The 25411-nt window shown below is 45.5% G+C and overlaps 1 protein-coding gene across 1 annotated transcript in view; it reads right to left on the reverse strand.

Moving 5' to 3' along the window:
* Positions 1-11316: 11316 nt before the first annotated feature.
* The window catches only part of GLP1R (glucagon like peptide 1 receptor), a 667920-nt gene continuing 653825 nt past the window's right edge, over positions 11317-25411 (reverse strand). Inside the window, exon 11 of the mRNA XM_086925577.1 lies at positions 11317-11500. Within this exon, the coding sequence (XP_086781703.1) occupies positions 11363-11500 (138 nt within the window). The 3' untranslated portion in view covers positions 11317-11362. The remainder of the gene's footprint in view (positions 11501-25411) is intronic.

A 25411-nucleotide genomic window follows, 5' to 3' on the forward strand; every position in this document is an offset into this window, starting at 1 on the left:
TTGAAGAATTGACCACTTGTAGAAATTAGTAGCTTCACAATACTCTGCACTTTATTGTTATTCCCTGCTGCCATAATCAAACATCCCCAGTTAATATAGGCAAAAGTATTTTTAAACTAGTGGTGGCTACCCTTATCACCTAATCCATGAATCATGTAACAGATTAGAGAGACAGCACTTGCTTTAACCTTGAAATGTACATGGATCACTGTCAGATGTTTATTGGAGACTCCAAAACGTGAGTCGCTTTTTTTTGTTAACTCATTATTAAATATTCTTGATTTTTCTCAGTATTTACAGAAAGATTTTTTAAATATGTTATTTATACCTGCTGTTCGAACATTGGGAAGGTTGCTGAAACCATAAACAATAAAAGATTACTATGCAAATTTAGAACAGGAACAGAATGCAAATTATAAATGTAAAAATGACAGTGTGTGTCTGGTATTACACACTAATATTCCACTTCAATGCAGAAGCTTGCGAATAATAACTTCTCAATTCTTAACACATTAAGATATGTGTTACTTTGAAAGTTGTGCTCTGGTGGGTGCGAAGACCTCTCATCTCAGCACATGCACCTTCTTGTCTTTAGTGAGGAAGGAACTGTATTTTTCACTGGTTGTCCCTCGGTTACCCGGGGATTGGATGGGGGCAGATTCTGTGCTCTTGCGTTTGGTTTTACCACACATGAGTTGTCATCACTTTACTTTGTACACATTCCAGAAATGAAACAGATCCACACATTGTGAAGATCCATTTTAAAGTTTTATTTGTCAAACAACCGTTTTTGTTTTGCATGAAAAAAATAAATAGCAAATACATATATCTATAGATGTATGTACATAGCCCTGATATGCATGTGAGCTACATTCCACAGACACCAGAGTGCATGCAACGAATTAGCATTTTAAATAATGTGTATTTTTTGTACAATCATGAACAGTACGTTTTGTTTGCACCAGCAAGGATAAGCAATCTGTTACTCTATAACCAGAAATTTGTACTATAACTTTTACTTTTCACACCAGTTCTCAAATACTTTAGTATAAGTTCTCACGTTCCCCTTTGAGTGTAATTTGTTTTTACAGAAAAAGCCTTAATAACGAAATACATGTTTGATGAGCTGATGTAGGGAATACATAATTGCTTAAAATCACACGTTATATCGCAGACAATACCTTATAACTCATCCTAGTAAAGTATATTCATCGAATCTAATTGTAAGCCGTCTCCATTCCTCATCTATATGCGATTCCCACACTACCCGAAACATCTTGTTACCCTAACTTGAACCATAACCCATGCTCCAACCTTTTTTGAAACATTTACCTTATGTTTTAAAAAAAAAAGAGTAACTGCAAAATATATGTGTTCATTATTGTAACTTAAAAATTGATTGGAGTTTGCTATTACTCTACATTTATGTATATTTTTATCGAGGTTTGCTTTAATAAAAAGTTCTCTATAATGACTCGCTGAGGTCTTATCTCTTGGATTGGAGCAATCCTGCAACTACAATGGAGACGTATAAAGGGGACAACACTTCTGTGCTGAGGGACATTTGACTTGATGAGTTACAAAGGCTTCTACTGGATACACCTTTGTACATTAGAATTCGAGATTTAACTAGAAGGGAAGGATGGAGCTATGCAGATATCCTAGGCCTTCTGCTTGAGGTGTTAGCCTTGCTAATGAAAAGTGTCCGGTCCTCCATAATATACCCTAACCAAGATGTTGGACTTTGTTATAGTCACTGTCATTCCTACAAAGTGTACTTTGATGCATAAAGAACCAGAAAAGTATAGTAACATAGTGGTAGGACAACATCAAGACAAAAATACCTCCATGTCGGTAAGTGTCACTGGTCTGTGATTGGAAAATTGACAATTTCCTCGAACGTATAATATGTCATTAACATGCATACAAATTCCCCCACCGCTTGGGATCATCAATTTACCTTAACTGTGTTTGGCAATTTGTGTTCATAAGTGGTAATATCGTTGGGTCCTTTGAGACAACTCACATTCAGAGTATAAAGGTCAATGGCTTTGCAGTTCTAAGATGTCTGCAGATCTTTTACAAACACTCTGCTCCTTCTGGGTTCAAACTAACATAGATCTTCAATTTACAACAAATGCACTTACAATTTTCAAACAATCCATCAAGCATACATTTAGAAATTTAAGCACGGTAATGTCCATAGTGCTGAAAGAAGCTGTTACTTAGTTCAAGATTTCAAAAATATATATGTGTTTCATAATCAGAAATATTAACAAAGAAAGCACACCAAGAATTTCAACATTACAAGTGGAATTTTATGTAGATCCACTTTAAGTTAGCAGCACAAAATATTTAGCAAAGCTGACATTTCAATGCGCGGCATTTGTATGGAGAAGATGCTTGCCAAATATCTTTCGAAATAAGTGCATTCTGGGGAAAGTGCATTCCTCAATGGCCAGTGTGAGTCGCGCAGCCATGGAGTAAATCCGACCGCGTAGCAGCAAGCCAAGCATCAAGAGAGACAATAACCTCTTGACATTCTCATTTGTAAATGTAGCATCTAAACTGGTAAAGTGCTTGTTGGACCAGTGAAGAGAGAAGACAGTTGATAGGCAGGTTTATGGGTGCGTGTGACAGGGGTGTTCTCTTACTGTTGGATATAGAATGTGAGTCATTAACATGATTCCTAAATGTAAGGTAACATTTTTATACCAGATTGACTATGGTTGATCCGAACACATTTAACATCGGAAGACCAGAGATAGTGGGAAAGTGAAGTGATATTCGTTTACTCCTGAAAGATTATTAATAATATAACGTTGTATTGTGATTCCAGAGGAAACCAATTTAAATCTCTCAAAATAAAATTAAATGAGATATAGTCTTAAAAAGTCAATATATCTACTTGGGATGTCCTATAGTCTTGTGTCCATTTGCATGATCTCCTGTTTAGCTACTGAGCTGTACAAATCCAAATATCAACATTTTCATGTAATTCGGATTTGTGGGTTGGAATGAAGTGTATTAATGTTTTTTTGTATTTATGTTTAATGATTTTATCATTTATTTCCTTAAAGCATATTGTTTGTATATGCGCAGCAGCATTCAAATCTTTACTGGGATTCAACTCACCGGCAGCACAGTGTTTAATTTTAAAAATCCCACTGACTCTAATTCATGCAATGGACCAATAAATGACTATTGTTTGCTACATTTAAAATATGTAGATAACAAATGACATTTTTTCTTCTATGTCAATGCTCTCATAGAAGAAAGTTTGCTTTTGTATTTATTAGAGATGTACAGCACATATATGCCAAAGGTTCATAGTGCATACATAAAAACAAAACTCAGCAGACAATACAATCATAAAATAACAGAATTAAACTATGAAACTAGCAACAAACAATAGATTTTAGGTCTAGAACAATGAAGGTCCCCAGAGCTAACCTCTTGATAAATGCTTAAAGAAATTAAGCAGAAAGATATAATGGATCCTGGGGGCAATACGTTCCATACTGCCACACAATTCAACTAGAATCCCATCTGGTAGAAACCAAGGGGCACGTTTCACACAACACAGGGCAACAGGCAAAGTTGTTGCACTGCGTTGTTTGAAAGGAAGAGTATAGTAATGTCATATCTATTAAGGTATGGCACACTTGTGCTCCCTTCTTCTGCTGGTGCACTGTGTGCTACCTAGTGCCAATGCACCATGGTGCAAGGGTGTCTGTGTTACAGGCAGGATTGTTTTTGCGCACAAAGGGATATCTTTCAGCACAAAAGCAATCCTTAGAAGCATGTGTCTCTTTCAATTTGTCCTGCAGAATTGAACTAATGTGGAAAGAGGAAAAAACCAAGGGGCATATTACCAAAAACTAGCGATAATTATCGCTATGTTGGTTTAGCGGCGATATTTTTATCGCTGAGCTGCGGCGATTTTTATCGCTTAGAAACCTTGCTATTATCAAGGTTTGTCTCCTAAGCGATAAAAACCGGCCGCAATGCATGAATATCGCTGAAAAGTCAGCGATATTCATGCATTACCGAGCTAATGATCTTAGCCATGTTATCCACCTACCATTGGATAACATGGCTAAGAACTGCTCAGGGCAGGTGTTAGCTTTTGGAGATATTCGCGCTTAGCGCGAATTTCTCCAAAAGTTGGTAATAGGAGATAGCGATGTTAGCAACTGTTTCCAGTCGCTAAAATCTTGTCACGCCCACTTTGCATGTCATTAGTGATAAATATCACTGACATGCAAAGCGGGGTCTAAGATGGTCGCTATCTCCTAGTAGCTGTCGCTAACTGGTGTTAGCGACAGCTAGGTAATAGGGAGATAATTTTATCTCCACTTTCTTGGCTTTTAAAGCCAAAAAAGCAGAGATAAACCCCCTTGATAATATGCCCCCAGGAGATGTAAAGATATTTCTTATCATAACGCCTCTTTGTGGTAAGTGCCGGTTTTGTATAAATTCCAGGTTTACTCTTTTTAATAAATGGGGGATTGTGTTAAATTTCAAGAGTGAATGGATCGGAACGCCAATGCTCCTCCCACAGAATGCTTACCACTGTGAACTCTAACGTGTGGCACTACATTTCTGTACAAAGTCCTGCAAGGCAGGTCAAATCACCCCTCACGTGGCTTTGTAAATCTTTCTCAAGCCTTTGCTTTGTCCTTGCATCACTTGAGTTTCTGGGCAAAGCTGCCCGGTATGTGCTCGGTATGTTTTGTACCCATTCGATACTTAGGGCTCCGAGCATGACACATTTCCAAATAATAAAAACAAAACTCTATAGTGGGAATGTCTCCTTAACCCCTTGCCTGCTGATGACGGAACCGCTCCGTCATCAGCTGCGGTGGCGCTGTGCTGATGACGGAGTGGTTCCGTCATGGCCCGCCCAGCGCTCCTGCGCGGCGCGAATTCCGCGCCTGCGCTGAGCGTTCCATTGAGCGGGGCAGGCCATGACGGAACAGCTCCGTCATAAGCACAGCGCAAACGACGCTGATGACGGAGCGGTTCCGTCACCAGCATGCGGCCGCCACGCGGCCGCCACACCCCCTTAGCACTGCGGCGGAATAGAAGCCGCAGTGAAGGGGTTAATAGGCAATTAGGAAAACGATTTTTCTGACAGATGATTTAGTTTTTTGAGCACACCACCTACGCTAATTGCGCAATTTTGACTAGTAGCTTATTCTAATTGAATTTAGAGTGCTTATATAAATAGCAAAACAATGCAGTCCTCTGCAGAAAATAACAAATAATCAACTATTACAAATAAGATTGCGACTCTTTGATAGACTGAATAGGCGAAAGTGTACAGCTTTAATCACAGCGGTGGTTTAATCACAACGGATAATGTTGTGTCAGCTAATTCTGCTAGGGTCCCAGCTGCCTAAACAGGCTGTGATAGGCCACCGACTTTAGGGGGTCAAAACTCATGTTTTCTTAAAGCCTGACAGTAGAATGTGTATCTTGCTGGTTCAGTCATCTAATGTCTAATTTCTTAGCCATGACGTGAGTTACAAACTATTGAAGAAATCAGCAGGGACGTCCATTAAAATGTGTATATCATTGGCATATATTTGATACCTCGGGCCAAGAGACTTGATCACATTTTCAAGTAAACATTAAATAGTAGGGAGGAGAGAAGAGCCTTGGGGAGCACCATAGGTAAAGACCAGGAGACCATCTGAACACATGTCCCGCTTATTGTGGCAGGAAGTGAACAACAAAACAAACACAAACGTCAGCTCCTGCTTAAACAGCGCTATTGCAGAATTTGGTATAACACCAATCTGGGAAACCACAATTACGTCGGAGAGCTTCAAAAAAACAATAAACAAACTCACTAACTACCTCTCCATGATTATGGATAAAGATATTCTGGTCAAGCGTAGCCACGCATGGTCAATTGTCTCTGGATATAAGAAAAAAAAGGTTCAAACCTATCTAGAAACTGCATGGTCTAAGAAAAATAAACACATTTTTATTAATGCCAGATTTGGCTTCTATCCAGGCACATGCCACTTACCACCATGGAAGAGACCACAAGGAAATAACATATGCAGGCTTTGTAACCTAGGAGAAGAAAACATCTTACACCTATTGTGTCTTTGCCCGGATCTGGAAATTGAAAGAAAAACTACAATTAAAAGAATGTTTAACATGCGTAGTGTAAGGACATGTAGACAGGCACTGATCGCAAGTCTTAACCCAGAAGATTTGCCGATGAGTTCTGCGCTTGTTAAATTCCTTCGTGCGGTACAGAAGAAATTGGATGCTTTTGATTGACCAAACAATAATCTACGTGAATATGGATTTTATACAATGCAGCTTTTTTTCCTTTTTATGTGTATAATATATATCTAACTTTTGAAAACTGATTGAAAATCCAATTGTTTTATAATTTTAAATTTGGTAAAGTTTTATCTGCTTTTTTGTAAGATTTTAATTAATCAAACAAATAAATAAAATACAAAATACATGCAGAAGAACGGATCCTCTTTAGGGGTCTGCCTCTCACGCCCACAGCTGACGTCAGCAGCCCCTCGTCCACAGTAACAAATGCAAGGGATAAATCCAGCAGGTTTAGAACAGCTGAATGGCCGTGATCACTCAGACTGAGGGGCATATTTATGAAACAGTAGAGTAGTGCAGCACAGTGCAGCACGTCACCTTTCTGGGCTGGAGTGCGTCACGGGGAAAGGGCAGGAATACACCATATTTAAGGCATACAACGCATTCCTCCCCCCCCTACGCTGGTGCGCAATGGGCAGCCTCGTGCCAATGCAGGCACCCTCGCACTATGATGCACGGGTGCCTGTGCTGTATGCAGGATTGCTGCTGTGCGCAAAAGCAATCCTGGCAGGCATACATGGAAAGTAGAAGAAATGAGGGGAAATAAAGGTATTTCTCCTCGTTACGCCTCTCCTGGGAAGGTGTATCTTTTTGGTGCATTCCCAGGTTGGCGCGGTCCTGTAAATCTGGGAATGCCGCAAAAAACATGGATGTTGCATGGGAACGCACACGCAATGCCCATGGGACGCCTATCCAGGGCAGAGTAACACAACTCATCGATTTTCGCAGCGTTGCATTACTACCTCCGATTTTTGGATCCTCTCAAAGCCATGCAAAGATGCTTTGCGTGAGTTTACAAATCTGATGTAAAGTATTCGTGGCTCTTGCACCACGTTGCGTGGTGGAAGAGTGACGCATAGCTTGTATCCAGCTCACCTGTTTCATTCCTTCTCAATGAGTACAAAGACTCCGACTGGAACTCAGAGAAAAATGAGTAGATGAATTTGAAATAATTCTGCCATTGCTAAACTAACAGTTTCAGTGATCTTGGTCACAAAAAGAAGAGCTGCGATAGGCCTGTAATTCACTAATGTTTTAAAGTCAAGGGTATTTTTTTAACTATGAGGTCACTACAGCACTTTTTTAAAGGGCACTGATGAGGCCAATAGGGCTGGCCTTTGAAATAATTTACACAATGGAGAAAACAACCTAGGCGGAAGTCTTAGAGTGACTACACAATGGTCACAGGACAAAAACTGAGAAAGGGGCAGTTTCCAATAAAAATTATACTACTTTTATATATACTAAATAGATTATATTTTTAAACAAAACAGTATAAAAATGCATATATTTCAGTACAAAGTAAAATTGCAATTCATAGACAGAAAAAACGCAATAAAAAACACATAAAGATTTCTTTTACAAATTCCAAAAGGGTGGTGTGTCAAGTTGAATGTCAACGCGTTTCGGCGTCCAGCGCCTTTATCAAGACAGAAGACACTCTCTATAGCTGAAAGCAGCTCAGAAACGGCTTGTGAAGCTGATAGTTTCTATATGGATCGTTTAAAATGATGAAAGGAATCTAGTATCTATTTAGTTCTCATCTGTTATACGTCATTGATATATTTTTTCTTTATTTTGGTCCAAACCTGATATTTAAAAACAATGTGACGCCGCCTCCACGGAATATAGCGACTCGAAATGAGTTAAAAACGGGGTCTCTCAGTTGCACCCAAAATATTTAATTCCCGGTTTTTGAGTAGCCAAGGATAAAGGCTCCTCAAGTTGTTGAGATTAATACGATAGTCGAGTTGCTCTGCTCACGGTCCAAAACGGCCAGCACTCGCGAGCAGAATTGCTTCTGAGGCGTTGTCTTGATGTTGACAGACGCTGTGCGGACTGAATTGTTCTCGCTTTGCTTTTTGAAGCGTCGTCTCGTAATTGACGAACGCTAACGCGCCACAATCCGAGAAAACATCGAAAGAATCCGAAGACCCAACGCCTTAGCGTTCGTCAATTACGAGACGACGCTTCAAAAAGCAAAGCGAGAACAATTCAGTCCGCACAGCGTCTGTCAACATCAAGACAACGCCTCAGAAGCAATTCTGCTCGCGAGTGCTGGCCGTTTTGGACCGTGAGCAGAGCAACTCGACTATCGTATTAATCTCAACAACTTGAGGAGCCTTTATCCTTGGCTACTCAAAAAACGGGAATTAAATATTTTGGGTGCAACTGAGAGACCCCGTTTTTAACTCATTTCGAGTCGCTATATTCCGTGGAGGCGGCGTCACATTGTTTTTAAATATCAGGTTTGAACCAAAATAAAGAAAAAATATATCAATGACGTATAACAGATGAGAACTAAATAGATACTAGATTCCTTTCATCATTTTAAACGATCCATATAGAAACTATCAGCTTCACAAGCCGTTTCTGAGCTGCTTTCAGCTATAGAGAGTGTCTTCTGTCCTGATAAAGGCGCTGGACGCCGAAACGCGTTGACATTCAACTTGACACACCACCCTTTTGGAATTTGTAAAAGAAATCTTTATGTGTTTTTTATTGCGTTTTTTCTGTCTATGAATTGCAATTTTACTTTGTACTGAAATATATGCATTTTTATACTGTTTTGTTTAAAAATAAAATCTATTTAGTATATATAAAAGTAGTATCATTTTTATTGGAAACTGCCCCTTTCTCAGTTTTTGTCCTGTGACCATTGTGTAGGCACTCTAAGACTTCCGCCTAGGTTGTTTTCTCCATTGTGTAATTTCCCTGACCTAGGGGTATGTTTCATTTGTGTGTACAGGGAACCCTTGTTTGAAGCAAGTCTTTGAAATAATTTAGCCAACCTTTTGGCCTTGCCATTGCTTGTTACTGATACTGAAGAGTACTGGCAAAAAGAAAACAAGTGATTGTTGCCGGTGCCAAACACTATTAACCACATCGCTGCGGCGGCTATTCCGCTCGGCGGCCGCATGCTAATGCCGGAACCGCTCCGTCATCAGCCGCGGTTGGGCTGTGCTCATGACGGAGCGGTTCCGTCATGGCCCCTCCCGCTCAATAGAACACGCCGCGCAGGCGTGAAATCAGCGCCGCGCAGGCGCGGCGGCAGGGCCATGACGGAACCCCTCCGTCATCAGCACAGCGCCACTGCAGCTGATGACGGAGCGGCTCCGTCATCAGCATAGAAAGGGTTAAAAAAAATGGCTGGTTCCTGCATGATGATGTCACAACACTGTGGGAGCCATTTTTTTTAGCATGGCGATATATACTTGCACATTTGTCACCAAGCATGTACATGTATGAGCTAATCTTTGAGTATTACATTAAAAAATATAAAGTTCATGAGAGTGCAGTAAAAAGAAGGAGTGGCCTAGAAGCAAATTGCCACAATTGGGCCCGTTGGAATAGATGACAAAATACAGAGCCAGGGAGGCGCGCAGTAGAACAAAAGAGTAGAGTTGGCGGCATGGGAAGTGGCGATGGAAGGTATCGATGAGCTAAACGGAAGAGTACCACCCGGAGCGTGAAAGAGCAAGGATATGAGAGGGAAGCAGTACACAGGCGAGAGAGCACGAAAACATATGGATGTCTAGGGAGTACTGAGAGAAAAAGAAAACAAGAGTCCACTGAATGTAAGCAGTGAAAGAATGCACCTCATCCAATTGGAAACACTGTAAAACTGCTATACTCCATGGGAGGGGCCAACACTAGATCAGCGAGGAAAGCAATTGACCAGGAAGCAAGCTAGCGAGACAGTGAGCTAAGATCCTGGCTGTGTAAACAAGCTGTGGTATGCCACATCATTTAAGAGGCCAAAGCTCCACTTCAGTTTGCTTAAACCCTGGCAGTAGAATGTATATCCTGCTGGCATTCATCATGTCTTGTCTGATTTTTCTTTGATTCAATTGGTCATTAGCCATTGACAAGAAACTACTAAAGCTGTCTGTAGGCCAGAAACATCTTCTCTTGAAAGCAGAGATTTCTGTTTATTTACAATAGCTTCCATGCCCTCTTGAAAAATCAAACCACATTTCCTAAACTCTTGTATTGCAGATGTAGTTGGCCTTGGCTTATTTGAGTCTAAGTTTATAACTCTGCCTTTTACTTCACGTAAAACCACTGATTGGACTCTACCAAGTGTGCCAACCGACACGTCAGAAGGAAAAAAATACATGTGATCTGATAACTCCTTGGTGTAGAAATGTCATGCTGAATACTGTGGCTTCCAAATACAGGCCTTGCATCCGTGCTTGTTAACCCTAAGACATTTGAGCCACGCCTTTCTTTTCACATCTTTTGTCGCGGGTGGTGTTCCACCCAAATCGTGGATTTATATCACTCCATTTCCTCTCTATCCTTTTCAATAGATCTGGTGACACATGTTGGCAGGAATCCTCGCTTTGAAACCCAGATGTTTGAGATCACCTTCTCCATGAGAACTGCAGCCCAGGCCACACCCCCATGCAGAGGTGGCAACCCTCACATTCGCCTGCCATACTGTGGATGGCAGTGCACCAGTCTGATGGGACTGCCTTTTGTATAAGGTCTAACGTCTTCACTCGCTTGCTTCAGGTGACAACGATAACTGGACAGTATTGAGCCAAACCTTTAAATAACCAGCTAATGATGCTTTGATTGGAAACAAAGTGAATGTAAACTCCAGTAACATTCCTTCTATCGCCACAATTTACATCAGTGTTGGCTCTCTGGAAGAATCACAACTGACTAGCCTTACGGAGAGGAAACCTTTTTGAAAATTCACATTTATCGCTGCTAGACATAACCCTGTATCCTGAGTACAGACATAGATGCTGTTTTGTGCATTAGGAACCAAAACATGCAATCACAATGTCCTCAGTGCAAGAATGTATGGATGAAGAGGCTCCTTCCCACTGGAGACAGGTGGAGTCATGCCGACGTCCGGCTGTAGGCGGGATGTTGGCGAGGTTGACCATGCATTGTTGATATGCGGAAGTTGCCTCATGAATAAACTGCCTTCTTTGATGGTTATGAGCATAACTGAAGATACTGCCTCTCGGTGACCAATGGCTTAAACGCTGCTCCCGACAGTGCCGCCACTGCTGATGCTGTGGGTCTGGCACTTCAGCGGTCTCATGCTGCTGTCTCGCGGGCTGTAGGCATGCGACAGTCGCCAGCGTTTCCACTTCTTCTGGAACTCCGCCTGAACCTGTGTCAATCGAGAAAGAAGATATGCATGAGGCGCCGCTACCGTAAGAGACTTACCATCATCCAGTGGTTTCTCGTGAATATCCTTGATCAATATGAGTTAGCAATGCATACTTTGAAAATGGGTTTCAGAATCCTGAGTATGCCATATATTGTGCATGCCCATCCTATAAATGGACAATAATGAATATTGAATCAACAATATCGATGGGACAGAACATCAAGAACAAATCATCAAAAATAAAATATCGACAGATATTATCAATATGCCCCATATTGATGGGGCATATTCTCAGAAGCGGTCGCTCCTCACGCTGCTCCCTGCCCTGGTATCGTAGCGCTTACTGCCAGACTGATCATTGCATTTGATTCCAAGTGCGCACTGCTTGCTGCGATTAATTGTGCCTGATTGTATCGTTTCCGTAGCGCTTGACTGCTGGACTGCTGCTCATTTGTTAATCATCTGTGCGCTGCCCGCTTTGCCTATTTTAATTTTGTGTGCCTGATTGTGCCGGTGCCACTGCCCATTTAAATCGAGATTTTCAGGTTGTGCCCCAATCTCGTCCTGTTTCACTTTTCGCTTGCTGACATTTTGTTGTTTATTTGTTGTGCCTCCCAGCCCGGCTCTCCACCCCGCTCCCGCCTCCCAGCTGCTCCTCCCTCGCTCCGCCCCCTCTACGATCCATTTATGACAGATGCACTTACGTGCAGCGTTCACGCGCTGCGGTTGCGCCCTATGCGCGCCGAAGGTGCGCCAAAGGTAAGCCCGTCTACGCCCGTCTGCGCCTGGACCGCGCCCACCGCCAGACCCCCTGCCCCCAACAAAATCCCCTCCTCCCGCATAACGTACGACGCTGCAACCCTCTCAGCCCTTAACCCCGGTCGACCACCAAACTGCCACCAAGCCGCCCCAGGACACACCCATGGACCCTTCACCTGCCACTCCTGCAAGTTCGACTGCATCAAGACCCATACCAAATCCACAAACTCCAAACAGTGCTCCGACACTAACCACCTCAAGTGCATCCTGCTCAACACCCATTCGGTCCACAGACACGCCATTGAACTTTGGAACCTACTCGACACCACATCGCCGGACGTCGCCTTCCTTACAGAAACTTGGATGAACACCTCATCAACGCCCAACATCGCCATAGCCATCCCAGACGGCTACAAGATCATCCGAAAGGACCGCATCAAACAAACAGGAGGAGGAATCGCCATCGTTCATAAGAACACCATCCGCATCACAACCAGCTCCAATGACAACCTCACAACCGCCGAACACCTTCACTTCCAGATTCACACCGACCCTAAGACCACATTCAGAGGCACCCTCATCTATAGACCACCCGGACCCCGCACACAATTCAGCGAAGACATCACTGACTTCATCAGCCCTCACGCCCTACCCTCCGAGGACTACATTCTACTGGGAGACCTCAACTTCCACCTGGAAAAGAACAACAACAGCAACACCACCACCCCCTTGGACAACCTCGCCAATCTCGGACTCAAACAACTTGTTGACCCACTATGCCGGGCACACGCTCAACCCAATCTTCACCTCCAGCAAGCACATCTCCTTCAATCACACCACAACTCTCCATTGGACGGACCACAGCTGCGTTCACTTCAACTACAAAAAGACTACGACCCACAACCAATTCCCCGGAGAAAATGGAACAAATTTACCACCGACCAGCTCTTCACATCGCTTCACCAAAACCCTCCTGCAAAATCATCGGACCCAAACCAAGCAGCCACCAACCTCACACAATGGATCACCCACAGCACTGACGAATTAGCACCCTTGAAAAACCATCAAATCAAGCAAGGCAGCAAAAGAGCCCCCTGGTTTAATGATAACCTTAAGAAATCTAAGAAGACCTGTCGCACCCTCGAAAAAGCGTGGAAAAAAAACCAACCACTGACAACCTGGCCACCTTCAAGAATGCCACCCGCAAACACCACCAACTGATCCGATCCACCAAGAAATCAGCATTCAAGGATTGACTCGACAACAACGCCCACAACAGCAAATAACTATTCAACATCGTCAAAGAGTTCACCAACCCCACCGCCGGCACCAACGATATCACTCCCTCCCAAGACCTCTGTGACTCTCTAGCCTCGTTCTTCCACAACAAAATTGCCGACATACATAACAGCTTTGGAGACCAGTCCACCCCACCCATCTCCGAACCAAAACCCCCCTCCAACAACGTTTGCGCCTGGAACCCAATCACCACTGAAGACACCATCCGCCTGATGAACTCCATCCACTCAGGATCGCCAACCGACCCCTGCCCCCACCACATTTTCAACAAAGCAGACTCCATTATCGCACCCCACCTCTGAGACGTCATCAACTGCTCCCTCAACTCCGCTATTTTCCCGGAAAGCTGGAAACATGCCGAACTGAGTGCCCTCCTGAAGAAACCCACAGCAGACCCCACTGAACTTAAGAACTACCGCCCCATTTCGCTCCTCCCATTCCCCGCCAAAGTCATCGAGAAAGCCGTCAACAGTCAACTCGCCGCCTTCCTCGAATCCAACAAATCCCTCGACCCTTTACAGTCCGGCTTCCGAGCCAAACACAGCACCGAGACCGCCCTCATCGGAGCAACAGACGACATTCGAACTCTACTGGACAACGGAGAAACAGCTGCCCTCATCCTACTTGACCTCTCCGCAGCCTTCGACACAGTCTGTCATAGCACCCTTATACAACGCCTCAGCAACGTCGGGATACAAGGAAAAGCACTGGACTGGATCATCTCGTTCCTCGCCGGAAGAACCCAGAGAGTCCGCCTCCCCCCTTTCACCTCAGAAGCCACCGAAGACATCTGCGGCGTACCACAAGGATCATCACTCAGTCCCACCCTCTTCAACGTATACATGAGTCCCCTCGCATCCATTGCGCGCCAACACAACCTCAACATTATCTCCTACGCGGACGACACCCAGTTGATCCTCTCCCTCACCAAAGACCCAAACACCGCCAAAACCAACCTACACGAAGGGATGAAAGAAGTAGCTGAGTGGATGAAGAACAGCCGTTTAAAACTGAACTCGGATAAAACGGAAGTCCTCATCTTAGGATCATCCCCCTCCGCCTGGGATGACTCATGGTGGCCACCGGCCCTGGGAACCGCACCCATACCAACGGACCACGCACGTAACCTGGGCTTCATTCTGGACTCCTCCCTCACGATGACCAGACAAGTCAACGCCGTCTCATCATCATGCTTCAACATCCTACGTATGCTCAAAAAGATCTTCTGTTGGATCCCCACCAAAACAAGAAAGACGGTCACCCATGCACTGGTCACAAGCCGACTGGACTACGGAAACACCCTTTACGCCGGAACCACAGCCAAACTACAGAAAAAACTCCAACGCATCCAAAACGCCTCAGCCACACTCATCCTAGACATCCCCCGCCAAGCTCACATTTCCGGTCACCTGAGAGACCTCCACTGGCTCCCCGTCAACAAGAGAATAACGTTCCGCCTCCTCACCCACGGACACAAAGCCCTCTATGACCTAGGACCCGAATACCTCAACACGCGCCTGTCCTTTTACACCCCCACCCGTCAACTTCGATCGTCCAATCAAGCCCTCGCTGCAATTCCGCGCATCCAAAGATCCACCATGGGGGGAAGATCCTTCTCCTACTTAGCGGCCAAGACCTGGAATTCTCTCCCCACCTACCTCCGCCATACACAGAACCACCTCTCCTTCAGAAAACAACTAAAAACTTGGATATTTGATAAGTAAAGCTCCCCCCTCCATCAAGCGCCTTGAGACCCTCTGGGTGAGTAGTGCGCTATACAAATTTAAACTTGACTTGACTACATTATCGCCCCTTTTATCGGCAGGAAACTGCCGCTAAAGCGGCGATAATGGGCTTGATAATATGCCGTAGATAATTCTCATAGAAGCCCAGGTTCACACCAGAACCTGGGCTTCTATGGGAATTCCCAAGGACATATTACCAAGCCCATTATCGCCGCTTTAGCAGCAGTTTCCTGCCTATAAAAGCAGCGATAAAGTTGTTGATAATATGGCCCTAGATTTTCTATACCTAACTCCACATCTATGTACCTAAGTGCCACATAACTATTCAAGGTACATAGAGGTGGAGTTAGGAATAGTAAATCTATGCTTCGCTATATTTAGTTACCTTTTAATTTTCCCCTCGATATTCTGTCCTTGATATTAGCGTGTCACGTTACTGTTGGTGTCGATATTCAGTAGTGCAATCAATAATGAGGCATTTACAAGTGTAGCAGCTGCTACCCATGCCTTGCTCCTTGCTACCCATGCCTTGCTCCTTGCTACCCATGCCTTGCTCCTTGCTATCCCATGCCTTGCTCCTTGCTACCCATGCTTTGCTCCTTGCTATCCCATGCCTTGCTCCTTGCTACCCATGCCTTGCTCCTTGCTATCCCATGCCTTGCTCCTTGCTACCCATGCCTTGCTCCTTGCTACCCATGCCTTGCTCCTTGCTACCCACGCTTTGCTCCTTGCTACCCATGCCTTGCTCCTTGCTACCCATGCCTTGCTCCCTGCTACCCATGCCTTGCTCCTTGCTATCCCATGCCTTGCTCCTTGCTACCCATGCTTTGCTCCTTGCTATCCCATGCCTTGCTCCTTGCTACCCATGCCTTGCTCCTTGCTACCCATGCCTTGCTCCTTGCTACCCATGCCTTGCTCCTTGCTATCCCTAGTCGCAGGGATCCTGAAGGCAGCGACAGAAACAGAAAGTGAACAGACCTCTGTAGTTTCCACTCCGTGCCCGACTCAAGCCACGCTGATTCAAGTGGGGATTTGTCATGGGGCTTGATGAGGCTCAACAGGTCAAAAGGCAAAGGTTGCTATCCCTGGAAGTTTTGAGAATCTACAACATTGAGTCTCTACAAAGTATACAAAATACAATTGATGGAATTTGGGGGGAGATTTACAAAAAAGTCACGCAACGCAGCACAGCCCCTGCAAGGCTGTGCTGCGTTGCGTGACAGTGAGGGAGCAGGTGAGCGCCATATCTTCAAAGATATGGCTATCTCCTCCCCTTTCCCTTATGCCGGCGCTGATTACAGCTGCCATGCACCAGGCAAACACCTTAGCGCTGCAGCGCTCGGGTGTGTGCATGAGTCCAGCATAGGCTTTGTACAGGAAAGGTACCCATCCTGTACAAAATACCATCCATGCCAAGTCAAAGTTTCCAAAATAGCAACTATGTAAATTATTTATGTTTAGTGTAATTGTATGTAAATTTATCGCATGGGAATAGAATGGAAATGTGGCATGATCCAGCTCTCGTGGACGAACACTGGACACCTCTGCTTTAGATCACTGGATGTTGTAGGACTCATGTTTTATGGTTAGTACAGACACTGGGCCCGATTCACAGAATGAACTTAAGACTAAATCCTAAACTTACTACTATTTGGTATTCACAGAATGCACTTACTACTTTCGGGATTCACAAAGTGAACCTACTACTTTCGGGATTCACGGAATGAATTTACTACTTTCGGTATTCACAGAATAGATTTAAGACTACTAACTTTACACCCGCACTCGGGCCGGAAATCTAAAATATTCATGATACACTATTCATTCGTTTGGGATCTGGCCCTGGAACCTCCTACCCTCTCACATCCTCCATATGCAGACCTTGTGCAATACTTTTCTAAGTAAGATATACATAAATTAGATATATTTCACTACTGCGTGCTTAAACTACCCAGGACGGAAAAGCACAGCTGGGACCACCACCAAAATGGCCCCAGCACAGTGCTCTGTTTGGTCAGGTCGTTTGTTAAGGACTATGCCTTACCAGACCATTGCGTGGACCTCTTGGATGCTGGGACCACCACCAGCACAGTAGCACCGGTGCGTTGCCTCTGCTTGGTCAGGCCCTCTTTTACTGCTCCTTTATGGACGGCTATGCTTAACCATCTTTCTACGAATGTATGACATTACAGCGCATACATTTACAACGCATGCACTTACAACGCAGTTTTTACATCGCAACATCCACTAAAATACATTCCATTACATCGCATGACACTACATCGCATTTTAAAAAACTACCTTTACAGCGCATTCCATTACAACGCATACTACCTTTACAATGCATACCATTACAATGCATACCATTACATTGCATTTAAGGTAAGTATTGGATAGTAAAGGGGTCAAAATTACTATTCTAACTCCAATGGTATGCGTTGTAATTGTATGAGTTGTAATGCCTGTGTTGCAGTGACATGCGATGTAGTGTCATGCGTTGAAATGGTATGCGTTGTAATGCTTGCATTGTAGTGACATGCGTTGTAAAGGATGTTGCAATGTAATGACTGTGTTGTAAGTGTAATGGTTGCGTTGTAAATGTTGTTTCCCCTTTTTACACACCAGACATGGCGTGGACTTCTCAGATGCTCACACTAGAGTTTCCAATCAGTAAGTAATGGAAGAAGACTGCTTCTATCCCCTGAGTGGCAGCGCGCTCTGATAACTCGATAGCAGAGATGTCAACAAGTGGCACTGCTCAGCGAGTATTAAAAACCCTAGCCTGGAGTGTGTTGTTTATTAAATTAAAATAGTGTTACAACAGGATTTCAAAATCCATCGTGGTGGGTGTGAGATAACACCTGACATCAATAGAATACTGCCTGGAGTCTTAAAAATAATGAAACAATAGCTGGGTTATCAGTCAGAAGTAGGGGAGATGCAGGCGGGCGGTAATGCTGCAAGTGTGTGGCGCGAGAAGGCAGTGAAAGTGTAGAAACCTACATAACAATAAGTACTGACTCCATCGGCTCATATAATGAAAGAGGAAATGCATTATACGTGCAGCCCGAGGACAGTCAGCCTCACAGCCAAGTGTCCGAGTAGCAGAAGTTCCATGCAAACTTTTAAAACGGATGGGTACGGAGAAATCTAGGAATCGTTTATTTGACTTTTGAGTTTTGTATGTACAATGTACTGTTGTTTGTGCAGCATAAATATGTATATATGTTTATAACAAAAAGATTAAAAAGAAATGTGAAAGAATTGCGTGAGACTGCGTGAGACTCCGTGAGTGGGTTAACGTTTTGAAGCTACACTTGGGGCCCCACACAAGGGAATAATAGATTTTTGCCTGAGTTGAAATAATTATTGTATATCCATCCCCAGACATTGTGCCTCTTTTTTTGCTTCTTCTTCTGTCTGCCCAGATGTGCTGGGGTCATTAGGGCATAACCCACGTTTTTGAAGGCATGTGGCTGTGGGGTGGTCATGAGGCAGTCTGGAGGCCGAGTGATAGTGTTGTCTGCCAGGGCCTCTGACCCTGGCAAGGAACTTGCTGTTGGCGGGGGACAGTAGAGATGGGAAATGAGTGGAGAGATGGGGGGCAGGATGTAGAGTCTGGGGGAGTGTCATCAGCTTCCCCTCTGCATGCAGAGGTCAGGCAGGGGTGGGCTGCGCCTCTTCCTGCAGCCTCTGCCCCTGTGCAGCCTGGATTCAGAGTCACACGAGGGTCTGCTTCCAGACCTAGGGGCAAATTTGCAAAAGAAGTGAATAACCGCAGCCTTGTTGGCTACACACCTGCTCCAGGGCCTTGTTGGCTTAATGCCATGCTCCACCACTCCTGAAATGCAGGGCTGCATCGTATTTACAAGAATATGGTTCAGTCATGCGTTTCTTCCTGCGCTGGCGCTAAACTTTGCAGCCTAGCACCAACGCAGGCCCCCTTGCACTATAGTGCAAGGGGGCCTACGTTGAGGGGAAGGATTGATTATGTGCAGGAAGGTGGACCTTCCTGCACATAAACAATCTGAAATGGCATTTTGTAACTTCTATGTGTGCTGCTTTCTGCAACACACACAATTTGCAACTTGTCATATTGTTTAATGATTGTTTATGTGCAGGAAGGGACACCTCCCTGCACATAAACGATCAATGGTGTTTTGCTGTTCATATGTGTGCTGCACAACGCAGCACACATTAAAACAGCAAACATGCAGAGAAATAAAGCATTTCTCCTCGTTTTGCCAGGGTAAGACTAGGTTTTCCCAGGTCTTAATTTTGAAGCTGTCTCATATTTACGCCACCCTTGTAAATATGGGACAGCGTTAAAATCAATGTGTGTTGTAGTGAAACGCCCACCGCAACACCCACTGCCTGCCCCATTCATGTGTGAAAGGGTGCTTTATTTACAAGGCAGTGTTAAGCCACATTTAGTGGCTTAACGCTGCCTTGTAAATAAGGCAAAGCCCATATCGCAACAGGAAGGTCACTAACAGTGATATTCCTGTGGCGATAGGGGCCAGTAAATATGCCCCTTAGAGTTACAGAGGGGCCTAAAGTTACAGGGGGACCTTGAGTTACAGGCGAGTCCAGAGTTACAGGAGGCCTAGAGTTACAGGGAAGTCTAGAGTTAAAGGGGGACCTTGAATTACAGGCGGGGGGTGTAGAGTTACAGAGAGACCTACAGTTACAGCGGACCTAGAGTTACAAGGTGGTCGAGTGTTACAAGGGGACCTAGATTTACATGAGTACCTAAAGTTACAGGAGCACCTGGAGTTACAGTGGGCCTGGAGTTATAGGAGGCCCTAGAGTTACAGGGGGAGGGCTAGAATTATAGCGGGGCATAGAGTTGCAGAGGGGCTAAGAGTTACAAGGGGGGGCCTAGAGTTTCAGGGGGGCTAGAGTAACAGTGGCACCTAGAGTAACAAAAGAGCATAGTAATTTGGATCCGGAAACACAAGCCACTCAGGTACAGGTGGAACAATATCACCCTGCCGATAACTTGGAATAGGGCCCAAGGTATTAATGTTTTATGGGATTAAGTAGCCTACAAACTATTTTATAATATTAACACTTGCCAGGGACAGATCATGCCCTAATTCATTGAACTGGTTGTGGGTTTGCAGCTGATGGTACTGTTGCGGCCCCGCCATGAAGTGGGATCCTGTGACGTGCAAATACGGACCCTGTCCCAAGGCCGAGGACAGCGTGTTTTTTATTACATTTGTGATTACACTAATCTGGAAAACAAGGTGTTTATTAATAATAAAAAATATAATTAAACTCTTGACTCAAACTAAAGGGCACTCATGTGCTTAGCATCCAACTCATCTGCCTGCCTCCACACCACACGCATGCTCTGAAAGAGGTTCAGGTGGCTCCCAGTCAACACCAGAAGGACCCTCAACCAGGTGCTCATCAGCATCAGTCTGACTACGCCAGGCGTTCGGTGTACTCATGTGCGGCGCTTTGCTTCGAGGGCCACTTCTCCTTGAGCAGAACAAAGCAGTGACGTCCGTTCAGATAGATACATTTCAGAGGCTGTCTGCTTTTGGGAAATAGAATGGTCTAGAAATCACCTTAAAGCTACTGGCAAGCTACTGAATGCATTCGGACAGAGACAGATGCGTTTCAAATATTGTTCTTGCTTTAGGACCCCTTGGGAAGTCTTTCTGGTGGTACAGACGTGATACAGTGCCACTCTGCCAGCCTCAGCTAAAGAGAGACTCTCACCTCTGTCACTCCTCTTCGCAAACATTTTCCCCGTTTCTTCTGGCTTTGGACTCTTGCGCACACTGAAATCAGGGAGCAAGACCGCCAGCGACATGAACCATCTGTCTCTGTGTAATATTCTGCACCATCCTAGATTTTTCTGGAAGCATTAACTTTTAAATCCAAAGTCTTTTATGTCACCAGCCTTGAGACAATCCCAGACCACCTCTATTATTTCTCTCAACAGGGCGCCATGCAGCAGGGGTGGGGTTATGAGAGAACAGTATTGACAAGCTTTTAGGTATGTTTGTAATCCAGTTCTCTACTAACAGCTCCACACTCAAACTTTCAGCTCCCAACAGCACCTCAGCCTTTCAAATATTGTTCCGTAGGGACCTTCCCTCAGAGTCTTCAAGGCATACTTGAATTATTTTGGTCTCTGACTGAAGTTTTATCACTGATAAAAGAGCAATTGGGCGACTGACATAAAACCTATGACTGTCTCTTGAGTCTGCCCCACTTTTACGAAGATCAGTCCTTATCAAGGTTAGTTCTATTTTCATGGTATTTATTTTATATTCAAGAACTGTTGTTGGCACTTTCACAGCTAATTGCACCTCTTTGAGCCTGGGTTCTGAGGGTGAGGTAAGAGATTGTTCCACCTTCAGCTGAATTGCTGCAGCAAGTCCTATTTCTCTCATTTGTTTTGTACTGCAGGTTTTACCGTCTTGCTGTGCCCTATAGCCCATTCTCCATCTGCACAGGAAGTGATATCACTGGACTTTTGATCATCTATCTGGACAGGAAGTGACATTGCTGATTTCCCTCTCAAAATTTCTTTAAAAGAAGGAGCCGGCAAGAAGACGAATTTGCAACAGAAGTGACATTACTGGATTTTCCATCATCTAGTTGCACAGGAGGTGACATATTGGTTTTCCCATCATCTATCTGCACAGGAAGTGACATCTTGATATTTCCCATAAACGTTCTCCTGCAATTCCTACAGGTTTACATGCACTCACCCACACATAATGCCCACTGCACCCCCATCAACAGCACCCAACATACCTACTCTCTCACACTCACACATTCCTGCACCCACCCACACAACACTCCACATTTGCGTGTGTGCTTCTCAACACCAGCTCACTCACTAAACACTTCACTGAGAACTGGGGCCCACTGCACAACAATGCCCCAGGTCTACTTTTCCTTACTGAAACATGGCTGAACCCCACATCAGCACCTGACATTGCCACATCCATTCCCTGCCAGCTACAAGATGGCCAGGCAAGACAGACTTCCCAAGCCCTGAGGCAGAAACACAATATTCCACAAGAATGCTATCAGCTATCAGCTTCACCACCTCCATGGACACATCACCCTCCACCATGGAACACCTGTCATTCAAGCTGCACATCACAGTCAACTTCACCTTATGCGGCACTCTTATCTGCAGACAACCTGAACAGCGCACCAACTTCACCCACACCTTCAGGCACTTTGTCGCACACTCTCTTTCTTAGTGCTAGCAATTACATCCTACTTGGAGACCTGAACTTCCACCTGGAAGACCATGCTGACCTCAGCTCAAAAGCTCTCAAAGTCCTTGGAATATTGGGCCTCACTGACTGAGTTAAAGGACCTACCCACTTCGCCGGTCAGCTGTTGGACCCTATTTTCACCATGTTTCACAAACATCACAGTAAACAAGCCCTCACTATTCCCCTGGACAGACCAACCCCTCATCGAAGTTCAACATCCCTGTCCCGGTCCAATGCACATGCACATGCATTACTGCCAGACCAATCCGTCAAATTTGGAACAGAATTACTGGCATGACTAGCACACCGCTCTCAACACCCACTGACCCGAACACAGCAACAAGCTCCCCAAAGCCATCAAGAATTTCAGCAATTGGACCATGTCCTGCGTCGACTTCCTGAGACCCCTCAAACACAGTAGTACAACAAGATCTAGACTTCAGGCAAGTTGGTACACAGAGGAACTCAGACTGATGAAGCACTACTGCAAACAACTGGAGTGCAAATAGAGAATGAGCCAGGACAATGTAGACAGCAGCACATTCAAATCTACCATGAGTTACTGCCACCAAACAATCCAGACCATCAAACATGCCACTCTTTGCCATTGTGAAGGATTTCATCTAACAAGCGCTGCCTTCAGCTCAGTTCATCCCCTTGCAGGACCTTTGCAACAGTCTCTCTCAATTCTTCAGCAACAAAATCAATGCCATTTACAGCAACTTCAACCCACAACTGGACTTGACATACGTCGCCAAACACCTCCCAATCTCATCCAAAGAACAAATGCTAACCACATACAGTGTCATCACCCCAGACAAAACTGTCTCCAAAATGAAGTACATCCAATCAGGGGTCCCATTGGACCCTTTTCCCCAACACGTCTACTGGACTGCAACCCTCCAGCGCCATGGTCATACTCAATCTGAACACCTTCGCCTCTTCCGTGGCCTTGCCAGATGTTTGGAAACAAGCAACAATCCTCTCACTGCTGAAGAAACCCTCCACAAACTCTTCAACGCTTGCTACAGATGGATCTCCCTGATACCATTCCCAGCCAAGGTCTTAGAGAAAAAGAATCAACATATGTCTCACCAGGGGGCGTGGCCAACCGGTAAGCGAGATGGCCGCTCTGTGAGTGAGCTCCGCCGGCTGCATGAAATAATCCTCAATAATCCTACACCATGGCTTCGGAGGGGCCTGCTCCACAGGTGGTTTGACTGCAGACACCTAGCTGATCCTTCGGCTGAATCCTGGCACGAACCGGAGGTGGGGGGAGTGAGATACGGCTTCCGATGATTTGGCCGAGCTGAGAACTTGCGGAAGCCCGCTGCTGCGGAGCCCTGGCTGGGAGCAACATCCGACTACAGCCCGGGGATTGTCGGGCCTCCGGAAGCTAACTGAGTGGGGCGGTGCCGACACCCTAACAGACGCTACGCCCACGAGGTCCGTGCCGGTGATAGCCGCGGCACCGGCGAGAAGATACTGCCATCAGCTGACCGTGACCAAGTGAGTGGCCACGCGCTGGGCTCCCGAGGGCGGAGCTCGGAAAAGCGCCTTAGGCGGAGCCTCCATTTTTCCTCGAAGCCGAGGAGCTGGGCGGGAGACGCAATAAGACCCAGGCTAACAAACTGGGACCCACGGCTGCAATTTACGCTCGTTGAGCCTCCATAGCGAGCTGACCCTGTCAAGGTGAACCGCCCCCTGCCATCGCCTCACACGCTGGGGCGCTGCGACTGCTGATGACACTTTACACTTTGCAGCAGCCGCCTCCAGCAGCAGTACTATCCTAGCGCTACCGGCAGCCAACCATCGGGCGGGAGTCCAACCATCTCTCTGCCACACTCCTGCACACGCAGCTCTTGGGCAGCGCTGATGCGCCTGGTCACTGGCAGGTCCCGCCATTTTTTGAACTGACCCTGTTCGCTGGGCCGTCCTCTGGCTGAAACTCGGTCCTCCCTGGCATCCTCGGTCGCCCTACGCAATTGCCAAGGTGTGCACGGCTCATACTGCTAAGACTGTGCCTGACTAGTGTGGAGGGGTAGCCCTGTTGGGCATTGCAGGAGGACCCATGCTGCGGCTTGCACTGGACACCCCACTGTGTGGCACGCATCTGAATCCAAGATGGGAGGGAAGAACGACGCGAGGCAGCCCAGGCTAAACTTCGAGCAGAAGCAAAAAGCCAAGCAAAGCACGACGGATCCGGAGACGGAGGCACCTTCCTCGCAGGGACCTGCTGCAGACATTGACTTTGGGGCGCTGATGATGGAAGTTAGATCGAGCCTAAAAAGTATAGACACCAAATTGGATGCCATGTCCTCGCAGCTAGAGTCTGTTAAAACCAAGGTGGATGCCCACGAAACTAGATTAGACTGCCTGGAGAATAGGAACACTGAGTGCTGCGAGTTCCAACAACACACCAAACAACATATCACCAACATCGAGAGGGAACTGGAGTCCCTGCGCGCCAAGGCAGATGATTTGGAGGCACGTTCCCGGAGATCGAACATTCGCATTACGGGAATTCCGGAAACGGCGAACACTGGCAAAATGGAGGTGTTTGTGGCAGACCTCCTGCATGAACTCTTTGATCCGGACCTTTCCCAAGTTTTCACGGTTGAAAGGGCGCATAGAGCACTTGGCAAGAAGCCACCGCTGGGCACACCTCCTCGCCCTATACTCGCCAAACTTCTGAATTTCCAGGACAGGGACCTCATCCTGCGACTCGCCAGAGAGAGGGGTAAGATCACCCACAAAGGTAATCATATCTCCTTTTACCCTGACTTTACCCCCCCTAGTTCAAGCGGTCAGAAAAGAATTCATGCCGGCCAAGAAACTGCTAATGCAAGCCG

Source organism: Lissotriton vulgaris, chromosome 6, assembly GCF_964263255.1.
Source record: "Lissotriton vulgaris chromosome 6, aLisVul1.2, whole genome shotgun sequence".
In the NCBI taxonomy this organism is placed as follows: Eukaryota; Metazoa; Chordata; class Amphibia; order Caudata; family Salamandridae; genus Lissotriton; species Lissotriton vulgaris.